This window comes from Ambystoma mexicanum, chromosome 8 (assembly GCF_040938575.1).
Source record: "Ambystoma mexicanum isolate Mex_15411 chromosome 8, UKY_AmexF1_1, whole genome shotgun sequence".
Taxonomy (NCBI): Eukaryota; Metazoa; Chordata; class Amphibia; order Caudata; family Ambystomatidae; genus Ambystoma; species Ambystoma mexicanum.
Genome location: NC_090929.1, coordinates 674,436,038 through 674,462,433, shown reverse-complemented (window position 1 = coordinate 674,462,433; position 26,396 = coordinate 674,436,038). Strand labels below are relative to the sequence as shown.

At 45.3% G+C, this 26,396-nt stretch overlaps 1 protein-coding gene across 5 annotated transcripts in view; it reads left to right on the top strand.

Annotated features, from left to right (window-relative positions):
• PSD (pleckstrin and Sec7 domain containing) overlaps window positions 1-26,396 on the top strand; it is a 1,402,592-nt gene that overhangs the window by 691,908 nt on the left and 684,288 nt on the right. For 4 of the 5 annotated variants that reach the window (XM_069610469.1, XM_069610470.1, XM_069610472.1 and 1 more), the window contains exon 6: window positions 5,253-5,453. In XM_069610469.1, the coding sequence (XP_069466570.1) occupies window positions 5,253-5,453 (201 nt within the window). The remainder of the gene's footprint in view (window positions 1-5,252; window positions 5,454-26,396) is intronic. The other variant, XM_069610471.1, reaches the window with a different exon arrangement.

Here is a 26,396-nt window from a genome sequence, read left to right as displayed (position 1 = left end):
TGCTCGCTCTGCTATCGAACATTTTTCCGACATTCGCCTCTTCCTTGAAGATTTTTTTTTTTGGACTTCCTCGATATCACCGAGACCTGGTTCAATGCCAGCTCAGTCACTGCTTTTGACTCCCTTCTCCCTGATGGCTACAAGCTCATCTCTAAGCCTTGTTCCAACCGTGCTGGCGGTGGAGTAGCCTTGATCTTCCCTGAGTGGGTCGCTTCTTCCCTCATACCCACCCAGCCCTACTACTCTTTTGAAAGCCTGGTCTGCAAGCTTGGCATCTCTCCTACTTCCTCTCTGGCCATTGCCACTATCTATAGGCCCCCGGGCCCTCTCTCCCCTTTCCTTTCAGAATGGGGCGATTTCTCTTCTCTCTCCTGACTTCTACCTGTAAAATCCTCCTCCTGGGTGACTTAAACATCCACCTTGACTCTTCAATCACAGCCTCCACTCTTTTCCGTGACCTCTGCACCTCTCCCTCTCTATTCTCCCCTATGGTACTACCCACTCGGCTGGACACACTCTCGATGCCTTCATACATACTGATCTTTTGCTTTCTGTCATCTCTCCACTGTGCTCTGCTGGTCTGACCACTACCTCCTCTCCTCCCTCCTGGGTCCTCTCGGCCCTCTAATCGAACCTCCCCAGCTCTGCCAGCCTCGTTTGTGGACATCCATCCGATGAAACGTGTGTCAGCTGCTGCCTTCGCTTCCAGCTTCATCTCCCCCCCTCCTCCCACTACCGACTCAATCTCAACAATCTCATCTCGCCATTACTAACACCCTCGATATTCTTTCCCCTGTCATGAGGATCCACCTGTAACCTGTCACCAAGCGTAACACTTGGTACGATTCTGATCTAGCAGCCCTAAAATGCAGCTGCAGAGCTGCTGAACGGAAGTGGCAGACCTCAAGCTCATCCTCTGATAAACTGGCCTGTCGCTTCCCCAAAGGCATTAACGTCTCTGGAGCATCTAAAAACATGTCTGAACTCTTTACAATCTGCAAGGAGCTAGACAACCCATCTGCAGTCTCCACCTTGCCTCTTCCTTCCCAGGCCCTCTGCACCGCACTGGCCACCCACTTCACTGCTAAAACTCAGGACATCCTGAGTTCTCTCTTTTCCTCCCCTTGCCCCTCTTCTCCTCCCACCCCCCTGCCTCCATTGGCCCCTCCTCCTCCCTCATCCACTCTTTCCTCCTTCTCTCCTATCACATCAGACAAGGTAACTAGAGTTGTCTGCTCTATGAAGGTCTCTTCCAAACAGGCCTCCCACTGTTCTTCCAGAACTATTAAGGACAACATCGGCTCCCTTGCCTCTGCACTTGCTGATTTCTGTAATAATTCTCTTGCGACTGGGTCTTTCCACTCTTCCCTCAAGCACTCTCGTGTGCACCCCCTCCTGAAAAAGCCTTCTCCCGACCCCTCGTGCCAGGCTAACTACTGCCCCATCTCTATCACTTCTATCCATGGGAAATCTCTGGAGATGTTGGTCATCCCCCAACTGACCCAACATACTGAGCTCGTTGGTTGCTTACATGACCATCAATCTGTATTCCAAGCATCCAGCAGCACGGAAACTGCTCTCCTGAACACCAGTAAAGAACTGCTTGCATTTCTTGAATCTAACTCACCCGCTGTTCTCATTCTACTCAATTTCTTCTCTGCTTTTGATACAGTCAACCACTCCATCCTCATAAAGCAGCTCCATGATACCCTTGGTATCTTGGTACGGGCATTGGACTGTTTGACCTCCTTCTTCACTGACCGTCCCTTCCAGGTTATCCTGGGTTCTTTCTCTTCACCAACCTCTATCTCCACTTGTGGCATTCACCAGGGATCCACCCTTTCGCCTTGGCTATTCAACATCTATCTTGCCCCTCTTGCTCACCTTATCTCCACTTTCTCCCCACACTTCCAGTGTTATGCAGATAACACCCACCTCCTCTTCAAACTACCCTATATCACTGCCTACTTCCTCTTTCATTCCTGATTGCCTGTCTGCTATCCAGTCCTGGTGTACCTCTAATGATCTCTGTCTCAATGCCAGCAAGACTGAGATCCTTCCTATCGGGACTCCTGTTCCCTCTTTCTCCCTTCACTCTGGCCACCCTCTATGGGTTCTCCCCCCTCTCCTTCCTCTCCATCCAGAAACCTGGGAGTTATCTTCGACTACTCTCTCTCTTTCATTTCTCACATCTTGGACCTTGCCATGAAGGCCCATTTCCAACTTCACCTCCTCAGAGGTATCCTCCTTTTCCTCACTTTTCCCCAGAAGCTCAATGTCTGCAGAGCTCTGGTACTCTCCAGGATGGGCTATTGCAACAGCCTCTTCCTTAATCTTCCTTCTTCTCTCCGCCCATTCCAGTTAATCCAGAATAGGGATGCAAGACTTATCCCTGGCCTCAAGCCCAGGGACCGTATCTCTCCAGCCCTTAAATCTCTCCACTGGCTCCTGGTTGCTGCAAGCATCAAATTTAAATCCCTCTGCATCATCCATAAGGCTGTCTGGGGCCAGACACCACACTACTTCAACTTGCTCTCACCAAATACTCTCTGTCCAGATCCCTCCGATCCTCCAGCTACAACTCTTTGCTTGTCAAGCCCTTCTCTAGGCAGCAAGCGGGTGGCCGTTCTCTTTCCTCGGCAGGCTCTCTCCTCTGGAACAGCCTCCCCTTTTCAGTCCGTCTTGAGCCAGATCTCCTCAAGTTCCGCAAGCTCCTCGAGACTTTCCTCTTTTCCTCCTACCTCCCTCTCTCCCATACATGCTAAACCCCACAGTTGCTGTGATTGGTGGCCTGGTCCCTTATGTGTCACTCTGGGTCCTGGCCTTCTGTCCAATCGGCTGCAGCATCCCCCTCCCCCAGCACTTGCCTTCGGGCACTCACTGGCCTGTGTTGTCTCCTAGACCAGCGCTTATTGTACTGGTGGGTGACCCTTTGCCTACCAAGTGGTCCCTGCTTGGCACTTACCTGTTGCCCTTGCAACTGGCTCTCTGGCACTTCCCCCTGTGTGGAGCCTCTAGCACTTACCCCCTTACCTTGTCCCTTCCCTCTCTCTGCCTTCCATGCTCCGAATGATCACAAGAGCTAGTAGTGCCACCTTTGTCTTTTGCTCATCACTGTTATTTGATTCCATTGTCTTGTTTTGTTCGCTTGTCCCCTTCCCTTTGCCCTGTGGGTGCTTTAAAACACAATTTCTTGATGTATAAGCTCCTTACAAATGCCCAGTAAACAAATAAATAAATCCAACAACAGGGTACAAAGGAGCCACCATATTTCTGAAGGAATAACAAAAGTCCTTAAAAAAGAGGGAGTTGCATGCCACATAGGGCCTACACATGTTATTTAGGTCCACTTCAAGGAAGAATGCATGTTCAAGCCACTGAGTGTGAGGGGAGGCTATATGGTTCTCAGTAATACAGTTGACTGCTTTTACTCACTTGGGGAGAACTTTTATAGCCCTTGCACCGCAACCCCCCATCATTGCCTCCTTCCTGTTGACACACACTTCTGCACCATTGGAGAAGTAGTCATTATGATTTTCTTTTTTTAAGAACATTGTTAAGTAGTACTAATTGTTTTTATTAGGCTTGTCAAACCAAGGTTTTACAAAATGTAAAGAGGGTAACCCTCCACATCCAGAGCTATTTTTATTATTATTATGATATTTATTGAGTGCAGAACTAGCTTCGAGAAGCACCTGAGCGCTTTATAGAGGTATATAACAACACAGATACACAACAGAGTTGTGTACAATATTACAGATGCATAACAGCACTTTTCAGAGTTAACAACAGAGCAGTCATACAGCGTTGGATATAGAGGGGCACAGAGGAGGGGTACAGTGGACAGGGTCTAGGGAGTCAGATAGCGTGGGGGCGACATTATGGCCTAGGTGTTGAGGAGGAGTGACTCCTTAAAGAGGTGGCCCTTGAGTTCTTTGAAGGAGCAGGTTTGATGCTGACGGGGAGGAGGTTCCAAAGTCTTGGGGCATAGGCAGAGAAGGCTTGTTTTCTGGTACTTACCCTTTTGCAGTGGCGGATTTCAAGTCTGCGCGCTGCAGAGCTAGGAGATTTGGTATTCATAAAGTATGTTGGCTACTTACTTCCCTTATGCCATGCTTTGTAGCCTTAAAATTCTTATCTGATTACACCTTTTCAAGTTTCCTTAGTATTTAGCATAGGTAGTTTTGTATGCCTTCTTTAAAGCACTCATTTTTTATTCATGTTCTTCATCCCGGGATTGGTTTTGGAATCCAGCTGATCAAATCTCTTGACTGGTACTGTTGATTTCTCCTCTAAACCCATTACCCAGTAGACAAGGATGCCAGTGTACAAAACAGTATTAAAGAGGTCAGAGAATCTGTACCACTCAGTCTAGACATTTTGGCAAACCATAGTATTGTGCAAGGGAAATGACAATCCACCCAGTAAATCAAGCCATTACATAAGAGGTGACAGACTCAGGTTGGGGGCGGGGGATCCTGTAACCTTGTTTCACATTAGTCCAAAGAATGATTCTATAATTGTATTTATTTATTTATTTGTTTTAAACACGCCTAATACCGTACCTGAGTTCGGTTTCTAAGCGCAGATCCAGGATTAGAGCCTCTGTTGCTCTGCGTGGTCTTGCTTCCAAAACCAGTGTGTTACCCCTGTGCTATCCTCCGTTCACATAATAGAAAGAAGCAGTCTCCTACAAATGCTGACAGCCCAGGTTGCATATAGCAATGAGAGCGCAATGCTGCATCAATGCCAGGGTAGACCACTGATCCCACAAAAACCAACAAAAATAGGGCAGCGTGGAAGAAAGTGTTGTCTTTGTCTATGGAGGGAGTGGACAGAGGCAGTGAGTAGGCGAGATAAGGCCCTGGCACTTCTTCTTTGACCTCTAACCTTATACTAGAAACACTTGCTAGAGAGGAGTCTTCTATGTCTCCTCTAGAAGATGCATTCTGATGGGTTAAACAAAAGATAGTGACAAGGTATTATGAAGTAGGGCCTCTTAGTAGTAGTTTCTTTTTTTCGCACATATACATGTGGTTCCTGCTCCATTTGAAAACTTTACGGACTGAGATTTCCAGTGAAAAGTAGAAACACATTCTTAATGTCTCACTGGCATTCATTAGATAGTGGAGTGGGAAATGTGAAAAGTGTTAACATGATCATAATCCGCCATTTCTTCCAAAATCTGACCTCCACAGATTGATGTCTTGGTAAATCCTGTCTAAAATCTCTCATTTCCTCATTCCTTACAGTGACCACCCCCTCAGCCAGTTGGTCTCTGATTCCGAATCTGAATTGGACAGCACTGAACAGCTGGCACTTGGGAGCACAGACACACTCTCCAACGGACACAAGGCTGACCAAGAGGCTGCGCAACGCTTGGCCAAGAGGCTCTACAACCTGGACGGGTTCAAGAAGGCAGATGTGGCCCGACACCTGGGGAAGAAGTACGTGTGGGTATTGTGAGGAGCAACGGTCCTTCCAAACCTATCTTGCATTGTTTAAATCTCTTTTTATGACAGTTTGGCATTCATTTTGTGTGTTGTTTGTATACCTTCCCTCTGATTTCTGACTCCGAAGTTCTTAAAACGAGATTTAGAACCCCAAATTGTAAAGGTATGACATTCTCCCACTACGTACAATATTCCAGAGATGTCTATTATTTTTACCGCTCAGACTAACTGATGCTGTGTAAAAGCCAGAGTTACTCACCACAAAGGGTGGGGTTCTCTGAGTATTCTGGGATATGTGCAAGAGACTATCTCAGCCTGACCAGAGATTCTGTTTGTAGTTTTTTTATTATTTACATTTTTAACATTTGAGGTTTATTGAATCACATACTATAAGCAATTAACCATTAAATAACTGCCCTGGGTTCCTCCCCCACCCCCTGGTGCCAAGGCCTTTTTTGGTGATTTCATATTTCACCATTCAATGCCTTCTAACCTTTTCTCCTTCATTAACCCCTTAAGTGCCAAGGACGAGCTATCTCGTCCTTGGCAACAGGGAGGTAATCCCAAGGATGAGATACCTCATCATTGGCACTTAAGGGGAGCTCCAAAAAAAGAAAAAATAATATTTAGTCAAATCAATACAAAACAAAACAGTTTGTGCATACAACTTCACACACTGTTAATGAGTACTCAGTGAAGTATGTGTTATGTATTTATTGATTTGTGGGGGGGCAAGTGAATGAAGCAGGGTATTCCCCTTGCTACAGTAATGCGAAGGAGGACTTCTCGTGGGGTTTGTGGTGAGTACTAGGATTATCAGAGGTTTTTACATATGTAATTAGTGGGGCCCAGTCTGCCAAAAACTTTGACATTGCTCCCCTCATTGCTACCTCGATTTTGGGCATGGCAGCTGCATACCATATTTTGGCCCACCATTCTTTTATACCTAGCATGCTTTGTGACTTCCAGTGTTGTGCAATTACCAAACGTGTCACTACTAGGAAGAAGGTAATTAATCTGGCGCTTCTGCCTGTTCATTTGTAATGTCCCTGAGCATCTTCGTTTCCCCGAAGTAAAACCAGTGGATCAATCTCCAGTTTAAACACACATATTCATTTATTCTGGGTGACTACTTTTTGCCAAAATGTTTGCACTTGTGGGCATTGCCAGCACATGTGGAAAAAGGAGCATGAGGGGGCGTTGAACTGCAAGCAGCTGGGCGGGAAGGTTGGGGTAATTTTGTGCATATGCTCTGGAGTGAGATACAAGCTGAGTAATATCTTAAAACTATTTTCCCGGAGGTGAACAGCTTGAGACGTCTTATTGGCTCTTGTCCAAATATTGAACCACGTGAGATTGTAGGTCTCCCTACATCTTCTTCCCACATGGCCATATATGTGTGCAGGGGTTTAAACCTGGATCCATTTAACACCAAATAGAGAATTGCTAACTTGGTTCTTGGGGGGTCACCAATAAACAAATCCTCAAAAGTAGTAGTCTTGCGTTTCCCCAGGTGTGCCACTTGTGGTTGGGTATCCCAGCGCACCCGTGAAGTACATAGAAGTACTGTTTACTGCGGGCGGGTGCTGCTGGAGGGGTGTCCTGATTTTGTTCTGTGTGCTTCGGCTGCTGTCTCTGGACCTCCGTGCCTCCGTGCTCTAACACTGCCTTTGGACAAGACAGGCAGGAGGACGTCCCTGGCAGTTACACACTCTGCCTGACTTGCGGATAGAGGGGAAAAAAAAAAAAAAAAAAAAAAGGGTGTGCACTTTGCACGAGGCCCCGCCCCCCTGGCGTGGTGATGCTTCCTTGATTCCCATAAGACACATGGCCCCAGCGCACCCGCGCGCGCACCCGTGAAGTACATAGAAGTACTGTTTACTGTTCACGGTGCGCGGGGGCGCTGGGGCCATCTGTGTATATGATTTAAAGTTCTGGGAGCGGCTGCTTAAGTTGGCATCTTAACTCTATGTGGAAATCCATTTTATAAATGGTGACAGCGGTAAGCGGATGCTTACTACTATGGGGGACTCATTCAGCAGGATCCAGGGAGGGGGCTAGTTCTGTGTTATTTTGAAAGCTGCCTACCATGCATGGTGTTTGTTCCGTTATAGAACCATTATCAGGCGAAATCATTGAGTGTCCTTATCTAGGATCGTGGTTATAAAATCTCCTGACTTTGCAATCAGTAATTTGTAGTCTGTAATTGAGCACAGCCTTACCTGGATAACTGGTAGATTAGCACATGTGTTTTGTACTTATGTGTGTGGTCGGGCGATCAGAGTCAGGGTGGTAATGATTCGTGGTGCCCACTAGATTTCGGCTGCATCTATGTATAGACCTTAAGTAGTCGTGGTAAACACGGCGGGTACAAGTTAGACCTTCTAATCCTGCAGCAAACTGTATAGTTAGGCACCCTGAATAAGGGAGCGCTGTGTACATTGTGTTGGTCTCGGGTGGGGGAAAAAGGCATTTGTATCTTGCCTCCAAGTGAGAGGGATTCCCGCATTCGGAGTATGGTGGGAACCCTAAGGAGTGGAACGATACCAACAGTGTGTGAGACTCAAAAACACCAAAAGCGGCAAAATATAAGAAATAACCCTGAGAGACACAATACAATTATTGCAAGTGGGACCTTTGTGTTTACCCAAACAAGTAAGACCCACATGACAAACCCCAGCTCCCCCAAAATGAGCGATAAATATTCTAGGGACACATTGGGGGTAGGTGAGACAGAAAAGTGGGAATTAAGCGGTATTGATTTCCCGCCTTTGCCCAATGTTGTAAATGACCAGATAAAGACCCAAATGGACTCCATTCAGAAAATGGATCTCGTTGAAGAGGCTGCACAGAAAAACGTTCAAATTGTCCAATAAGTACCCGTTAGACCCTCTGTCCTAAACATGGACGATTCCATGCCCACCACACCCCAGCTGGATATGTCACTTCTGGCTCCTGTGGTGTCTGCCGAACTGGATAGGAGGGTGAGACTCTCAACGGGCCCCTCAACGCCTGCAAGGGCCAGGGGTGGAGGGCTCGAAAATGTCCACCTACACAAATCCATCCTGGAAAGTAGGGAGAAGCTAGGCGAGTACATAAAGGGCCCCACGTTGGACCTGTCTGGTGGTAGCGAAATGGGAGAACATAAGGTATCTGGAAACAAATGTTCCAGCCCGACTCATCCTATCTCCCCTGGGCAAGGAGAGTTTGAGGAAAGCATGCACAACCAGCATAGCAAGAAAAGTGAGGTAGATGAGAACATGCTAGAACCAGAGGCTTTCCCGGTACTAACTAGGATCTTGAACCCTTTAGATAAAGGTCATGAAAGGACTCATGGGGAGTTACAGGAATTACGATGCATGGTGGTTGAATGCATAGATAAATTGAGTAGGTTGGAAGGGTTTGTTCATGCTTTAAGCATGAAAGAAACCCTCCCAATTCCGCCATTGGAAAAAATAAGTACATTCAACCAAGGTTCCCAAACAGGAAACAAATTATGTCCACAAGAAGGGGACGTAACTTGGGAAAATATGAATGAACTAAAAAGATTGATAGCAATAAATCAGGAAAAAATCGAAAAAGTGGAACATCAAAATGAAACTAAATTTGGGAAGGCTGAAAATACCACATCAAGTACCCCAGAGCGGTCAGTAGGGATTAAGCTGGACAGCCCATCGGCACTTTTTGAAGTGATGGTAAATGAAGAGGCCACAATGCAGGCTCAGAAGCAGAAAGCTGGGGGAGAACTAACCCAAGAAGATGCAACACCGTTCGTGTATGCTATCACACGACAAGAAAAGAAAATGCGGGCAAGGGCTCTCAAGAGAAGAGCAAAGAGTGAGAAGGGCGCGAATATAATGGAAGCAAAAAAAACCAAACATCAACCTTCCCCCAAGATGAAAAACACCAACATTAACTTCAAAGACATATGTAGTCTATCAGTAGAGGGAGGACATCTAGAGGCAGGACATCTAGATTTTACACAGTTAAATGAAGAAAGCAAAAGAGCTTTGGAAGTGAAGGAAGTGTCAGATAGACAAGGACCAACTAAGAAGGATGACTCAGTCATTATAGAGGGCAAATTGCCGGAGACAAATGGCAAGGAATACGGAGAAGCCAAGAATACTCTCTCAGAAGCCATGAATCATAAGGGAAAAATGGATAAGGGAAATTCAAAATGTAGAATAATGGAAACAAACAAGAAAAAGAACTTAAAGCAGATGACTGGAAGCAAAGCAGAGGCACACAAGGAGGATAGGGGTATCCAGCAATTTTTCGGTATAAAAAATAAGCAAATGTTGACTGTGGATATGGTACCGGAAACTTCAGAGAAAGCCCAAGAGGTCATAATAGCACCTCAGGCAGAGGAAAGCCTCAATAAATGTAGCAATTCTAGGCTGCGAGAGGAAGTCGAACCAGAGGGTGGCACTGTGATTGAGGTGGCTAACAACAATGTTCCACTATTGATACCCAGTGAAGATATCAATAAATTGGTTCAAGAGGCACTTTTCAAACTACTCCAAATTCCATCAAACTATGTCCATCCTCTACCACCTCGTTCACTGTTATTCGATGAAAAAGGACTCGAGGGAGCACAGCACAGGCTAATAGTGGTTGAAAAAGAAGAAGAGATAGAAACAGAAAAAAAACAGATGGATCAGAGATCTAATACTCAAACTCAAACTACTAACAATGATGTCAAAGACATGCGGGACAGCATACCCAGCCAAGCACCCGCCCCTAAAATTACAAAGGGAAGTTGGAGGGACATGAGAGAGGAATGTAAGGATGGGGGGATACCAATAATTAAACCCCGAACTGAGGGTATGGGCTTTGAAGAGAGAATACAGGAGATAGCTGAAAGGTGGAATACAAAGCAAGATCCTGAACAAAACAAACGAAACAATGAATGGAATAGGGATAATATGAGAGGAGAAAACAAAGAGTGGGAGATAGGAGGATATCCGAGGGCCGAGGGACATGATCCAATGTTATCTAGTGCCTGGCCAGAAGATCAAAGTGAGTGGAGAGAGCCGAAATTTGTGGATGACCCTAGTGTAATATTAAACTTTATGCTGACAATAGGAGGGCCTCCATCCCTGCATAGAGGGCGGATCTTGTCATTATTTAATGAAATCTCCCGGCTATCTTTAATCACTTCAAGTGACATTAAGCTCATCGATTACATTCACCCGACAAGATATGACTGTGTCAGGATTGTGTTCTACTCCAGGGCTACATACGAACTTGCCCTTACAGAAGGAGTTGCTTTGCAACGTTTTGGGTATGATATAGTGAACATTAGCCAAGGTGCAGGGAAACAGCAGGGAGGGGAGAGGGGAGGATTCTCCAGAGAGATGCAGATGAGAAATGATAGAGAAGGGGCAAGAGCCAAGAATGCAGAGATACACCCCGATGAGGTGGCAGAGCTGAGATGGCTGGCCTCAACCTTGAGGGAATCTATATCCAAAATCCAAGGCATGAAAGATTCAACCTAGAGTATCGCGAAACTCACAGTGGTATCATGGAACTCGAGGGGATCACGTGCTTTATTGCATTCTTTTGATACGTGTGCGGAGCTCCTGCATTATTCGTTTCTATGTATTCAAGAAACTTGGGCAGAGACCGCTATTGTTTTGGATGGCTTTACTATTTTTCAGGAACCTGCCATAAAAAAATCTAAGGGGAGACCGTCGGGTGGGCTATTAATCGCGATCAAGAATAATATAGACTTTAAAATCCAAAAGGAGTTTCATGTAAACAAAGGATGTTTAGCTGTCCTTGTGGAAATAGATCGCAAGAGTGCCCCTATGTGCCTATTAATAATAAACATCTATTGGCAACCTGAAGGTGATTTAAAGGCAAACATTGAGGCAATAGACTATGTAATCCAAGAATGCCAGGATACGAACAATGAGCTATATATGATTCTGTCTGGGGATTTTAACTCTAAAATATGCCTAGAGGAAGATTCAAATGAATGTAGGTTTGGACGACTGATCGGTGAAAGAATCGACCAGCGGAAATGTCATCAGGGGGATACATGGGCCCTCTTCCTGCGAGGCTGGGGCTTCCCAGATGTAAATTAATTTTTAGATGACTCCTCGGAAAATTCAACATGGTCGAATGGAAGATGGTCATCCACCATAGATTACATTTTTGTCTGTGCAAACACTTTTGACCTTGTCCTTGATTTTTGCCTGCTGGACACCAAGGAAAGTGATCACAGAATGCTTAGAATGTCTCTTTCGGTGGATATGGACATGAGAGAGGTACAAAAGTGGGAAACTCAGGTTTCAACGAACATCCAATCGAATAGAATTTCCTGGCATACAAATAATATTGAGAAAGTTAATATACTGTTTCAGGCTGACTTTCAAAATAGTGCTTATGATGTGAAAAAAAAGATGTATTGTCATGATTCCTTTGAGAATTACGTTGAATCGGTAATCAGAGGAAAGGCTAGAATAAAGGAAAAGGCCAAAGGTAACAAACGACACAAACATATTTACTCTGCAGATATGAATACACTCAAGCAGGGTAGAAATTGCGAAATTCGTGCTTTCCGCAGACGGCATCCAATCCCTTTTACAGAGGTGGAAGCACAGGAACTACATGCAATAAAAAATAAATGGAAAAAAAAGTTAAGATTCTTGCGTGCAAAGCTCTATCAGGGAGACGCAGAATCTATGCTAATCTCGTTGTGCAAGGTAAATACCCGTAGATTTTGGTTTTTAGTTAACAATGGGGGGCACGAACAAATCAAGTCCCAAACCTTCTGTATAAACTCAAAGAAATGGGAAGGGCATTTTTCGAGTCTTTATTGTCCCCCTAAAGCAGCGTGGGTTGTGCCTTCAGATATTGAAAATGCCACATGGAACATCACTTTCTGCGTAAAAGATATCGAAGACATCATTGTAAAGAGCTCACCTTCCAGGGCATCTGGTCCGAATCTGCTCTGCAACAAGGTTATGAAGGAGAAGCCAAATTTATGGGCTAAAATCCTATTCCTGTTATATAAAGACATTGTAAAGATTCATCTTCTTCCAAATAGCTGGAAAATGTCCTATATAATACCAATCTATAAGAAAGGGGACAGGGCCCTTCCTATAAGCTATAGACCTATAGCCCTGTTGGATGTCGACTCCAACATATTTGCAAGCCTCGTTCTGGAGCACATTCGTAGCTGGATGGACCAACATAAAATACTTTCGTCCCTGCAGTTTGGTTTTAGAAAAAACGTGGGTACTGATGCAGGAGGTTTGTTAATCAATGTTATGCAAAATGCGGCTTGGACCCCTGGAAATCTCCCCATATATTTGGCCTCAATCGATCTCACATCTGCTTTTGACTTAGTGGATAGAACAATTCTATGGACCAAATTAGCGAATCTTGGGATGCCTGTTTCGCTCCTCTCAATTGTATATAACATGCATCAAAACTCTAGATTAAAGGTTCGTATGAGCATGGAGGGAAATTTGTCACAGGATATCAAGGTAACCAACGGTCTGCGGCAAGGATGCATATATGCCCCAACGTTATTTAACCTTTATTTTTCAGATTTGGGAGCATGTTTCGGCAAATTGGTTATAAACTCACCTAAAGTGGAGGGCATCAAGGACCGCAGACGATGTAACTCTTTTTGACCACACCCCCATAGGTCTTCAACGACTCCTAACTGCGTTCAAAGATTATATCTTCACAAATGCCCTGAAAATCAACTACTCTAAAACAGTGATACTATGTTTGTCCCATAAGAAAAATCAAAAAATTAATGCACTGTTCCTAAATCATGAGAAACTACCAACAAAATCAGCAATAAGATATTTGGGATATCCAGTGTTCGGTAATAAGAACAAGGTAAACTTTAGAGCTCTACTGGAAGCGAAAATCGCCCCTATGAAAGCCCAACTATGCAAAATTGACCTAAAGTACGGCAAATTCTCCCTAATGCCATGTGTTCGCCTTTATAAAAATAGACTAGTGCCCCAATTCTGCTATGGTCTAGAACTGGCTCCTTTATGGTGCAGAAAGGAGGTGGCTGGGTACGAATCAAAAATCCTAAAATCTATGGTAAAGTGCCTGCCGAAGTGTGTTCCTTTGGTGGCAATAAGATATGAGCTTGGCCTACACTCGATTAGAAGTACGATCGAATGGCGTAGAATGGCACTATTCAGGAAATTGTTAACCAGCAAAGATACCACCTTATATGACATCATGGGTAGGGGTATCAGGAGTGGTGCTCCTACTTCTAAGTACCTTAGGGATATGCTGGAAGAAGCAAATGAGGTTCTCGACAAACTGGGGGTCCCCAGAGATATGCTTATTGCAAATCCTATGAAAGTAAAAAAAATACTGCTTCATGCTGACTGGAATTTAACAGTTCAAGAGGTTAAAATGTCTAAATTATACAAACACATTGTTTCTGATTGTAAAAAGATGGGGGAACTGGAACCATATTTAACTAAATTTCCTGATAAAATGTGGAGGCAGGAATATATGCGATTCCGCTTTAATGTGTTGAGTACGGGACAAATACTTGACATTAGAAGTGGACAGAGTAGTGGATCCTCCTTTTGTAAATTTTGTAAACAAGGGGAGAATCAAGAGACTCTGCAGCATGTACTGACTGAGTGTGATGGTCTAAGGACTGAACGCATCAGTCACTTTAGTAAATATGTTCCAAATACTGAGTGCGTGGACCTGGACCTGGACCTGCTGTGGTTAGACACACTCCATGGTAAACGTGTCAAGCTACAGATCGCTGTTGTCAGGTTCTTGAAGCTCTATTGCTGTTTTTAAGTGAATGTGAAAAAAAGCAGTAGATGTTTTGAGTATCAACTCCCGTTAGGAATATCTAGAGGAATTTGTTTTTTTTTTTTGTGAGAGTGACCTACATTTTAGGTTTCAGGATAAAAAAAAAAAAAATTCAAGAGGAGAAAAAATATTTTTAAATTAATTTCTTTTAAACTGCATATTGATGTTATGTTACTATTCTGAAAATGAATTGAAAATGGAAGTGGCAAATGTAAACTCTTGTATGAAGAAATTATGTCTGTATATTAAGCCTTTGTAATGCTCATGTGAGGTTTTAAAAAAAAATGTACTATGTAACTATAAACAAATAATAAAAAAATAAAAAAATAAAAAGTATCCCAGCGGTGAAGTTGCAGCTACTCAGACCTATCCCTCTCCTCTACCATGTAAGCTTGCCTGCACTCTTCAAACGTGAGAGGATGATTGTCCCTATACATCTGGCCTAGTGTGTGTAGTCCCCCGCTTTCCAACGGATAAATCGACCCTCGTCTAAACCCAGAGGAAATTCCTTATTATCCCATAGTTTTGTCTTGGGTGAGGGCAATGCCGCCACCGCATATTTGCACGCAGATTTGTCCCAATATTTCAATTTGGCACTAGAAGTTAGAAGGCCCCATTCCCCTCCCTTGAGGACCTTGGGTGAAACCCAGCATGCCTTATGTAAAGGGGTTCCCATGACGATCTGTTCAATGTTCACCCAATGTTTAGTTTCTTGTGTCTGGGATGCCTTCTGGCACTCTATAACTGGCGCTAACTTTCGATATCTGGTACAGCTAGTCCCCCTGCTACTTTGGGCACCATCAATGTACGTCTGGCTACTCTCTGGCTCTTTCGGGACCATAGAAAGCTAACTATCTGTGATTGTAGATCCTTCAGAGCCGTTTTTTCGGGTATCCAGGTTGGCAGGGCCTGGAAGACATACAGTAAATGTGGTAGTAGGGTCATCTTGACTGCTGTTATCTTCACAAACCAGGAGATTTCCGACTCCCCCCCCCACACCCCCATCTTACTAATTCTTGTTTGGCCCTAGCAAACAGGGGTAATAAGTTAGTCATGTAGAAGTCTGCATATTTTGCCCTCAAATTCACCCCTACATATTTTAAGGTTCTTGAGGCCCATTTTAAGGGGAAATCTCTCTTCAGATGTGAAACCGCTTAACAGTGACTCTGTGATATTAAGCATTGTTGATTTTCTTAAATACATTTTAAAGCCTGAGACCTCGCGGAATCGTTCCAGTAGTGAAACGTTGTGTGGTAGTGTGGTTCTGGAGTCCTGCACATAAAAGAGGAGGTCATCCACATACAATGCCAGCTTATGGTGGTGACCTGCTATTTCAAACCCCTTAATGCCTCCAGATGATCGCACCATACAGACTAGGGGTTCCATAGAGAGGGCAACGAATAGTGGGGATAGCAGGCACCCCTGGCGAGTCCCTCTATAAAAACGCACTGGATTGGAGAGAATACCATTTTCATTAATCTTTGTGGAAGGTAATATGAAGTTGGCTAGTAGCAATTTGCAGAAACGCTGGCCGAATCCGAACCCCTCCAGGACTTTGGACATATAGGACCAATCAATGTGATCGAACGCTTTCTCAGCGTCAATTGAGACATCATTTCACGCAGTGTATCATCCCTATTTCTGGGACACATGTAATTGATGAAGCAGAGCTGAACAGGATTTATGCCCTTATAGGGAGCTGGATGGTTCATAGTAATCTGGCTCTGAACAGAGAAAAGACTGAGCTTTTGATTGTTGGCTCCCATAGTACGCTGCTGAAACTTGGCCCGACCTATGAGAGCTTTCTGATAGGGATGTAAAGATAATTCCTCAAAAGAAGGTAAAAACATTAGGCGTTATATTTGACCAACACCTCAATATGAAGGCACATGTTGGGAGACTAGTGTCGGTATCAGGCTACTATATTAAGCTATTGGCTCACCTCTGACCTTTTATCACTCTGGCCTAAATAGATATATCAAGGCCAGTCTTGTGGCCAGCACCTTTGAGTAGATTCGAGAGTCGTAGTTGAGGACTGCGATCGGTCTAAAGGATGAGCATAGGTTAGGGTCTTTATCTGGTTTAGCGAGCAGAGTGAGAAGTGATTCCCCCGTAGAATGTGTGATCAACACCGTCTCCATAAAGGAATTAAACAAGTTTGCTATATGAGAGGAGAGGACTGCTGAGAATGTTTTGAAGAAGGCGGCCGTGAAGCCGTCCGATTATGGTGCTTTATTGCCCCGTAGGGATCGATTGGCGCGTGCTATTTCCTCTGTTGTAATAGGTGCATCTACAGATTGTGTCTGTTTGTCTGTAACCTGGAGGAGCTGAGCTTCTCGGATGAAGGCCTCCTGCTGTGGACTCACAGATGAGTCCGCTGCAAATAACTCAGAGTAGTATGGGGATAGAATTTGTATTTTCTCTGATTCATTAGTATGTAGCAACCCACCACTGTCTTGTAAGGCCCCTATAATAGTGCTATTTCGCTGCGCTTGAAGTTTGTAGGCTAGCATTCAGGACTCTTTACTGGACGTGCTGAAGTAGAAGTGCTTCATCCAAAGTAATTTATGTGTGATATCGCCCGCCCACAGCGTCTTCATCTCGGCCCTGGCTACTTGGAGCTGCCGATACGATTTCCTGGCCCAATCACGCTTGTATTGGGATTCCCATTTGGTCACCCTCTCCTCAGCTTGGACTCTCTGGTTGGATAGTAGCTTTTTACAGGCCTTGGCTATGCTAATCAGTTCTCCCCTTAAAGTGGGTTTAAGCGCCTCACATACCCCTGAGATGGATACTTCCCCTGTGAGGTTTACTTGAAAGTACAGTGTAATCCTTTCTGTAATGTTAGATCATATGACTGGGTCTGTGAGTAGTGAATTGTTCATCCTCCATCCGATGGACCTCCAACTTCCCAGACCATATCTGTTTAAGAGTATTGTGAAAGGGAATGACCTGATACCAAAGCTACTTCTATAGTGGTGGTTGAGATCCAAGGCAATAAGGAATGGAATGTTAGGAAATAATTGATTCTGGAATAGGCGCGGTACACATGTAAGAATGGGAATAGTCCCGATGCTGAGGGTGAAGGTTCCACCATGCATCAGTCAGGTTTAAGTCAGCCATTCCCGTTTGAGAGCAGCAGCTCGTGCCCTCTGAGCTGAGGATTCTGGCCCTGACCTATCCTAACCTCCATCAAGTACTAAAATGAAGTCCCCTCCCATTACTAGCTCCCGTTGTTGGAATTGTGCTATTTGAGGAAACAAGTTGGTATAGAACTGGGCTTGTTGTTGACTGGGGTCGCACACTGATACCATTGTGAGTTCCCTCCCTGCTATGTGCAAAATATATCTGCCCTTCACATCTCTTACCATCTTCACTTGTTTGTTCAAAATGTAGGGAGTTAACTATCAAGATAGCTACCCCAGCTTTCTTAGTTGCTGAGGAGGCAAAGTCTTGATTCAGGGACCAACGTGATCTCTTTCTTATTTCAGTTTATCTCAACAGGTGAGTTTGTTGGAGCAGAGCGATGTCTGCCTTGAGCTTTATTAATTTGGAGAGACCTCCTTTCCTTTTCCTTCTGGAGTTTAGCCCCTTGGCATTTATGGAAACAATTTTTAAATCAGCCATGGTCCAGAATAATCCCTGGTCCTTCTAGCAATCTGTTCCATCTCCTAGGGTCTTCCCACTCAGATTAAAACCAATGAATTCCTACGGCCACATTATACCCGCTCCCCTCATTAAAATGTTGTATAACATTCCAACTTTTGGTCAAAAAACACTTCTGACAACTTTTCTGACTGTCTAGCCACACAACAAAAGAAATAAGGAAGCAAGAAAAACAAAACAAAACTAGGATAACCCCACATTAAGCAATCTGCTTGAATAAGGCACATACTCCTATTGCCCCTATAAGTATAAATGGTTGCAAAAATAATCAGTTTGCTGCCACCGTTATAGTTACTTCCGTTGGTATTTAGCTGCTCAGTATCATAGTTTCACACCCAAGGTCTCCGTGGAGCTCCTGAAGAAGCCAAGTTGAATTAGATCACTAAGCACGTCATTCAGTCCAGTGCCTCTGCGTCTCTGCTTCTTTCTCTTTTGTCCATTGAAAGTCTCCTACGTTCTTGGCGTCTGCTCTTCCTTGACTTTGATTGTGACCACTGAGTTGCCGAGGCTTCTGATGCGTGATTTTCTGATAGGTGTATGTCTGCCTCAGGGATCTTCAGGATTTCTACCAACGCCTTGAATGATGTAAATTGATGTTGGAACCCATCCACCTGGAACATGATCCGTAACGGATAGCCCCATTTGTAGCGGATCCCCTTTTCCGAGAGCCAAGTGGTCAATGGTCTCATTAGCCTGTGGTGCTGTATTGTTCCTTGTGAGAGGTCCTGAAACAGCTGCAGAACCGATAATTGGAATAGCAGGTCACCCATCGCTCTAGCCTTTTGGAAGATGAGGGTTTTAGTTTTTAAAAAATGGACCCGTACTATGACATCTGGGAGGAGATTTTGTCTCTTCTGAAAGTAGGAGAACACCCTATGCGTGTAAGATCGGCGGTTTCGTCTCATAGTATCTCCTGGAATAGGGCTCAAACGTACCCTTCGAGGCCGTGGTTTTGGATGCCTCTCGGTACTCCTCTGATGCGTACATTGTTCCTGCGAGAGCGATTTTTGGTATCTTCTTGCTTTTCTTCCGCTATACGCCGGTAGGATTCGAATGCTGCCACCCTTTGCTCAAGTTGGTCATGGGTTTGTTCACAGAAGGCAGTTTCCAAGTCATCTGATTTAGATTAATTTTGCTGTACAGGGTGAGACAGTTCTTGAAAGGAGCTTTATGGGTCTTTTACTGTTGATGCCATCTCTTTTTGCAGGGACTCACTGGAATAGGCGCAGGATGTCACCATTAGTGGCGGGCTGGGTTTCCTCCTCTAGCTCCGGCGATAGCTCTGGTGGTGGCTTTGGGTGTTGGAGCATGTCTCTGATGGAAGCCCCTGTTTTCTCCTTGGCTTTGCCTGGCTTCATCCTGCCCATAAATTAGTTTTCTTAGCAGGAGTGTGCCGAGAACTAACTAGTTGAGTTGGAGTATTTGCTGTTAGCTCTGGTCATGCGGTTTTCGAGCTAACTACTGGGGGGAGCGTTCAAGGAAATTCCTCAACGGGCAATGAGCTTCCATGGTGATAAACGGTGCTATTTATCCTTCTTAGTGGTGCCTGTTTAATCTCTTTTCATCTTTGGGTCCCAGGTAAGCTAACACTAAATGTCTGAAAGCTTGAGCCCCCAGGCTCTCTTTTCCCAGAGCTACCCGTGGGCAGGCAATCTATGCCTCCTCTGTCCAGATTGAAGGAGATATCATGCCCCAGACTTTTCATATCTCTAACTGCTTAAGGTGGGCAGTTCCTCGTAATCCTTGGGCTCAGTGACAGATCCCTACAAGTCAGCGCTTAGTGCTGTATTTACTCTGTGCAGAGGGCCTTTGACTGCTTTTCCCTCTCCTACGTTGCTTTCCTCCTTGGCTTGGTTGCCTTAGTAGCCTGAGGTCCCGGGTCGTGGGCTTCTTATCCCCTTGCCTCTTAATCTGCTCGCTATGGGCGTGCGCCACCGCAGCGCCAGTAGAGCTCCTGCAGAGGGATGAGGGATAGGGAGCTCCTACACTTCTCGGTGCCTGTCACTGAAGTCCTGGGCCGCTGCCCTCATTATCCCTTTCTCTCTTAATCCACTCAATCCAGGTGCGCGCTGTAGCTTCTGTAGAGCCCCTGCCTCCCCAGAGAGGGATGAGGGATATGGAGCTTATACACGTCCCAAAGCTTGCCCCTCATACCTGCTGTGTTATTGCCCCCATCCGGGTTCTCTGCTGTGTTATTCTCCCTGGGGGGGTAGGCGCTGCTCCAGCCTTAGGGCCCACTTCGAGACTGGGGTACTTTCGCCGGCCGTGTTGCTGTGTCCCTCCTTCTGGCTCTGCCAACTCCTCTCTCTTGGTGCCGCGTTGAAGTGCAGTTTCCATTCTCTTTTCGGGTTTCGGACTGCCGCCAAGTAGGACAGGGCAACATTTGGGGAGATTTGAGGCTCCACTTGGGCACGGGCACGGGGGCACACACAAATCAGTAATCCCATTTAAGTGTCCCTGCTTCCAGCTATGAAATTTAGCAGCATTGTTTGCAGATAGGAAGTCCCTTTTAAAGTAAATGAGGGGTATAGGGGATGGGAAGGAGGCCAGGGAATAATGAACAGCTGCCTGATGCCAGATCAACAGAAGTACCTGATTCACTGTGCTTGAATGTACATTCATCGGTCTAAGGCTCTTCTAACCGCATCATATCACATGTTGATCTTCGCGCTGCTGACTGGGCGAAAAGGAACCACAGTTTTCAGATTCACTTTGGGACCATTCTAATGCCCACCTCATCTGTGATATTAGAGGACGCAAACCTGAGAGAGAGAGAGAGAGAGAGAGAGAGAGAGAGAGAGAGAGAGAGAGAGAGAGAGAGAGAGCGCGTCTGTCTCACCGGTCCACACAAACCCCATTGTCACTCCCCCTCCCACGCGCCATACAAACCCCTGAATAAATGTGCCTGCTGTTTAACTAAACGTTCAGTGCAGTGCACTGAAGTGCAAGTTTCATCTTCTTCCTGCATTTTTATTTTATTTTAAAACAAAAATCCATTCCGGAAGTGTCATAATAGTAAAACATATTTTTTTTAAGTAGAGGAGCACTGCTCTCCACCACCCTGCCCACTTTCACTTTGACCACTGGTTTTATGTTGGTTATTAGTGTAGACCTATCGCCGCCGTTATATAGTGTTTCTATCAAATTAGACATGACTATGCCCATATTTGTAGCCAAGTGTTTTGCTCAAAGAGGGTCGTAAATGAACGAGCATCAAATACAGCATTTGTCAATGTATGATTGAGCATCTCAGATTTCCTCAAGTACATTTCCCATTCTGCCATTGCCTGGAACAGCTACAGTTCTTTTACCAGCCATTGGAGGGAAAGTAGAAGCTGGGTCCCTCAGCAAGACCAAAACATTGTCAAGAAACATTTTCACTTCATGGAAGTCCCTACTAAAAATAACATTGATTTTAACATGTTCTTTAATGTAACAGCACTCTAAGGGAATATAAAAATAAGGGTAAGATGCCTTGACATCTATTGTAATCGGCACAGCTGCAACAACTTTTCTCTTGCATTTTTCCCTCAGGTGAGCTAAACATTGAGTGTTACAAAATGTTTGTATTTGAAGTAGTAGACCCATTTGATTGGACAGGGATCGAAACAGCTGGGAGCTATTTAGCTCCAGCTTGTATCCCAGAATAGCCTGGCTAACTTCACACCGAGAGCTGCCAGGAGCTACTTTTGAATCTTTAGGCCAATCAGTGCCATACAGACATGCCTATGTGAAATTATCTAGCCCACTTTTGCCGACCTACAGTTTTGCTGAATGCATTTTTACCGACTTTATTTCCACTTCCTTTGCTGTAAAATGTATATGGTAAGTTGGGATAAGATATATATTGGGGTGAGGGTAATAAAGGGGAAGCATGCAGCGAGTCTCTCCCTCTATTTTGCGAAAAAGACAATTTGAAAAATCATTTAAAAATAAATTCTGCAAAACTGTAGGTCGGCAAATAATATTTTCCAATTCTTCATAGAACCGAAATTACATCTGTGTGTGGAATGCGTTTCAACCAACATTGTGATAAGCGTTGTTACGCATTAAAATCCAGTACATACAACATCTTTATTATTTTCCCCCCGAGTTTAGAGCAGAGGGCAGTGTAAAGGTCAGGATACTTGACAGAAGCCATCTACATTGTGGATGTAATTGCAAGCCATGGAGAAAAGCCTCTGTTTTCTCAGAAGCTTTTCAGAAAGAAACTGTACACAGTGATATAAGGAATGTTTTTTTTTCTGTTCAGCTTTTGTTGTGTTTTGTGTCTGGATGCTGTAGGGAAACTCCCCAACGATCAGACCCAGAAAATACAACCCACTAGGGAAAAGGGCTAGGTGCACACTTTTACGAGAAAGACAAGAGCTTTTATTTTGTATCCAAAATGAAAAGGTGACAGGGTATAATGAATCCACTGCCATAGAGCTATCTGATGTCCCTCATATATGATTCCGGTTATAAACACAAACATTGTCACTCATGATGCACTTGATATACAGTGTTAATCCCCCACCCTTATTGATACTGCCTATATACATACTAATGATTACATATAGCCCATTCTCCAATTGGTACTGCGGTCTTCTCTCCCATCTTCACCACACATGGGTAACGTCCTTGTCTATCTTGGGATGCTGCAACTGGCATCACCCTACATTTGATCATAACCATGTGATGTGCACCTGGTTAACAACATGAACTCAGCAAGCAACTTCGAGGTCAGGCTCGCCCTTGCAGACAAAGCAGCCCTTTTCACATCCCAGACAATTCGGCGCCCCCTTCATGCCCTCCCCACTGTATGGGCATCACTCTTAGCTCTCCCTGGCACAAATCATAGATCATGTTGTCCTCTGCTTACCTCTTTATCAGTTCCCCTCCTGAAGGCAAGCGTCCCCAGCCAGCACGATCCTCCCCGCAATGAGAGACAATGAAGGACTCTCCCAAGTCGGGAATAAAGCCAAGACAGAGTGCGGGTGAGCTTAAGTGGGAGTTTATCAATCAGAATAGGGCATGCAAAGAACTCTGCAAACTCCGAGAGCGCTCTGTCCGACAAAAGCAAAGACAGGCGTATATATTTACAAAAAACGTCATAAGAACCTACATACTATAGGGGGCACAAGTTCGATGGGATTGGGTGGTGATGACTAGCTATAGGTGCTGCTGTGATGTGGTTGGCCTTGGCTGGAGAACGTCACTGGTCAGCCTCGTGGGTTGGGCTAGGCCTGGCAGGTCAGCTGAGTTCATCCGGGCGGTGTCGTTGTGCCATCGCGGCCAGTGTCAGAGATGAATGTCTTTTCCTGACTTATTTGCCCTAGGCCATGCACACCGCAGTCATTCAGTCATTGCAATATTATCTTCTTTAGTAAATCTTCCAATAGGTTATTCTACAGGTTAATGCAACACAGGAGGAATGCACCTTGTGAGGGGTCTGATGGTCATTCGTCAGGGCATGGTTACCAGTGTACTGTTGACCGGAGCCATAGGTTGAGGGGCTAAGCTTCAGGGCATGGGACGGGCGGTACATGCCTTCCTGTCTTGTTAGATGTGGTTATGAATGTGCCGCTGTGTGTTGCCACAGTATTGGGTGTCCTGATTGCACAGGGCCATAAGTCTAAGATGTTCCGGTGGGTTGTGGGGTTTACGAGGGGGCGCCTTTGGAAGTGTGTATTCAGGCAGAGGTTTACTGCTGTGCTGTAAATAATGCAGGTGGCGGGCCGTGGCCTTGGGTGCTGCAGAAGGGGCTACAAATCTTTGAAGCAGCTCCAGTCTGGTTGGGGGAGGTGGAGCAGCGCGGCGCGGGCCTCTGCTCTCATGTTTGGCAGTCTTCGCAGGGTGGGAGGGGGAATGGCCTTGCACATATTCACAAAGGTATCTTCCTCGTGTGTTGCCGGCTTTTAAAGGTGAAAACATCACAATCATTTGAACACTTTATAATATCTGTTTGAATCACTTGAAAACATACATTTCAACTTTGCTGGATGTGTCTCGATTATATCCAGTCTGAGCACCTTATTCGTACACTATGTTTTAACAACTACAGTATTTAGTTATATGCATATACATTTGCAGTAAACGAGGTAGTAGTGTGATTGGTGGAGTACATAGAAAATGACCCGCCACTGCACGTGACGGTGGTGGCACATAAGGGGCTTAGACATACACACATGACAAGTGCATTCTCGCGCATCCTTCACATGAGCCCTCTGTGTGGTTACATTCGTCTTCTTGTGTACTCTAGCAGCATTAATTCGGTTATGGCGCAGCACCATGGAGTGTAAGTTTCCCAGTGATACATATAACAAATAGTCCCCTGGAACACTCCTTCATTGTTAGTACCCAACTGCAGTGGTGTGGGCTTGTCATTGCTAATATCATGGAAGCATGCTTTCTATCATGGTTATACATTTTACAGGTTTTTGTAATACAAGAGATTGTGTGGAGAAATGCACACTTTGCAAGTGGTCTTAGCATTAATATGTGGGGACTTTCTACCATCTGATGACCATTTTACCGTTCTTTTCATCGCCCAAGCCCGCTTGCCGGGTCATGCTGGGAGCGATGATACACTGCGGAAGGTGAACTGTTACAATGTTAATGTATTACGCTAGCTCATGTCCGTCTTGTTCGTGGGAACGGGCTCGCAGCGGATCTGCCAGGGTGCTGCGGCAACAGGGATAACTGGAACTCTCCGAGGGTGGGGGCCGCGCTACAGTGCGCTAAGCTCACACCATCTTTATTAGACAAAATGGTTTCTGAGGCCTAGACGTGTGGGCAATGTCTTCAGCAGGTGAGCCATCCACCACCTGGGCCCTGGTGGTAAGGAGGGGACGCCCGATGAGCCATGGCCCTCACCTGGGGTGGAGATGTAGGCAAGGGGGGGTCTTTTGGACCACTCCTCCCCTACCTTTCCCCCCTTTCGTTACTTAAGTAACGAATACTTTAAGTCCTCCAGCCTTCTACATTCTGCTTCACCCATCACTGCCTCATCCCATGCAGGTGTGCCTTTTATGGGCATCCATGCTCTGCACACCCCCCGTAAGCTTTCCTCTCTTCTGGCATATTCATCTGGGGTACAAGTCAGGTATATACATCCGCCATCTCCCGCCAAATCTACCCACACCTCCTGGTACCATTCTAGTACACGGGGCTCTCTAATGGTGGTGTGCCATGCTTTATCTATGATATCCTTGTCGTGATAGATAGGCACTAGCTGATATCTTGGTGTGTCATCTGTTCCTGTTTGTACCTGCACTTCCTGCATGTTTTGCATTGTCCCACGGGTGTTGCCCATTGTCACCATCATCATTGCACCATTTGGTACTGCGTTAGCACAAATTCGAAGACCCGCCTGGCACAGGTAAAAAATTAGAAGGAGGAATACCACCGCTGGCATCAAAAATTTCACAGTTGTTCCAAGCCATGAGGGGACCCAGGAGAAGATGTTATCGAACCATGTGCTGTCTTCTGCTCCACCTTCCATTTTCATTTTCTCTCCTAGGTTGTGGACTGCTTTGATCACATGGGACAGGGAGCCGTTCTCTGCATCTTCAGAAGGTACGAAAGTGCAGCAGGCACTTCCGATTTTTCGGCAAACACCTCCATCCATTGCCGTCAACAGGTCCAAGACATACCTGTTTTGCATGGTCATCAGCCGTAAAGCCCTTAGTTCCACTTTTATTACGTTGAACCCTTCTTCGGTGTCGTTTGCCAGCTGAATCAATTCCCAGCGTGTTATCTGGAGCCATTTTGCGTTTGCTCTTGCTTGAACACTTGAGATGAGTGAGGCAAAGAATGTTTCTGCTGAGCTGAATAATCGATATCTGTCTGGGATCTGAGCCAACAGTTCTGATGATGCCTTTGATATGTAGTTTGATGCTCGTCTGTTACGGGTCAGCACCTCTCCCTTGCTCCCGGAAGACAGGACATACATTTGTGACTCCGCAGTTGGTTGGGCTGCACTCTGTTGTATGAGTTCCTGTGTCCTTTTGCTCCCATCGATGTGGCTTTCTGGTATTACCATTAGGGCTGAGTGCAGAGTGGCCATTGAGCAGCTGCCACTCCATGACGGGGGGAGGTGCAGGTATGCCTGGTTGCCGCATACCCAGTACGTGTCCATCAGGGCCGCTGTCCCTTTTCTCAGATCTGGGATGGTGAGGGTCTTGTTACAGTCCTTGTTCGTCCCCATGGAGGTTTTCCCCTCTCCTTTAAAACATAATTCATAGTCTATTTCGTTCTGCAGTTTGATGGGTTTTTCAATGGCGGTTACCCAGGTTAGTTTTGAAATGTGTTCCTTCCACACTGGTGTGCATGTTTCTTCTATCCACTGCGATTTCTCTGGTGCCACACCTCTCAGTGCTTCAGCTTTACACATTACTTCTTCATCCTTCCACTTGTTGTCGGAAAAAAGTGTCCCTTGTATTACAAAAAAGGGTTCTTCCAGACATACCACCCCGGCCG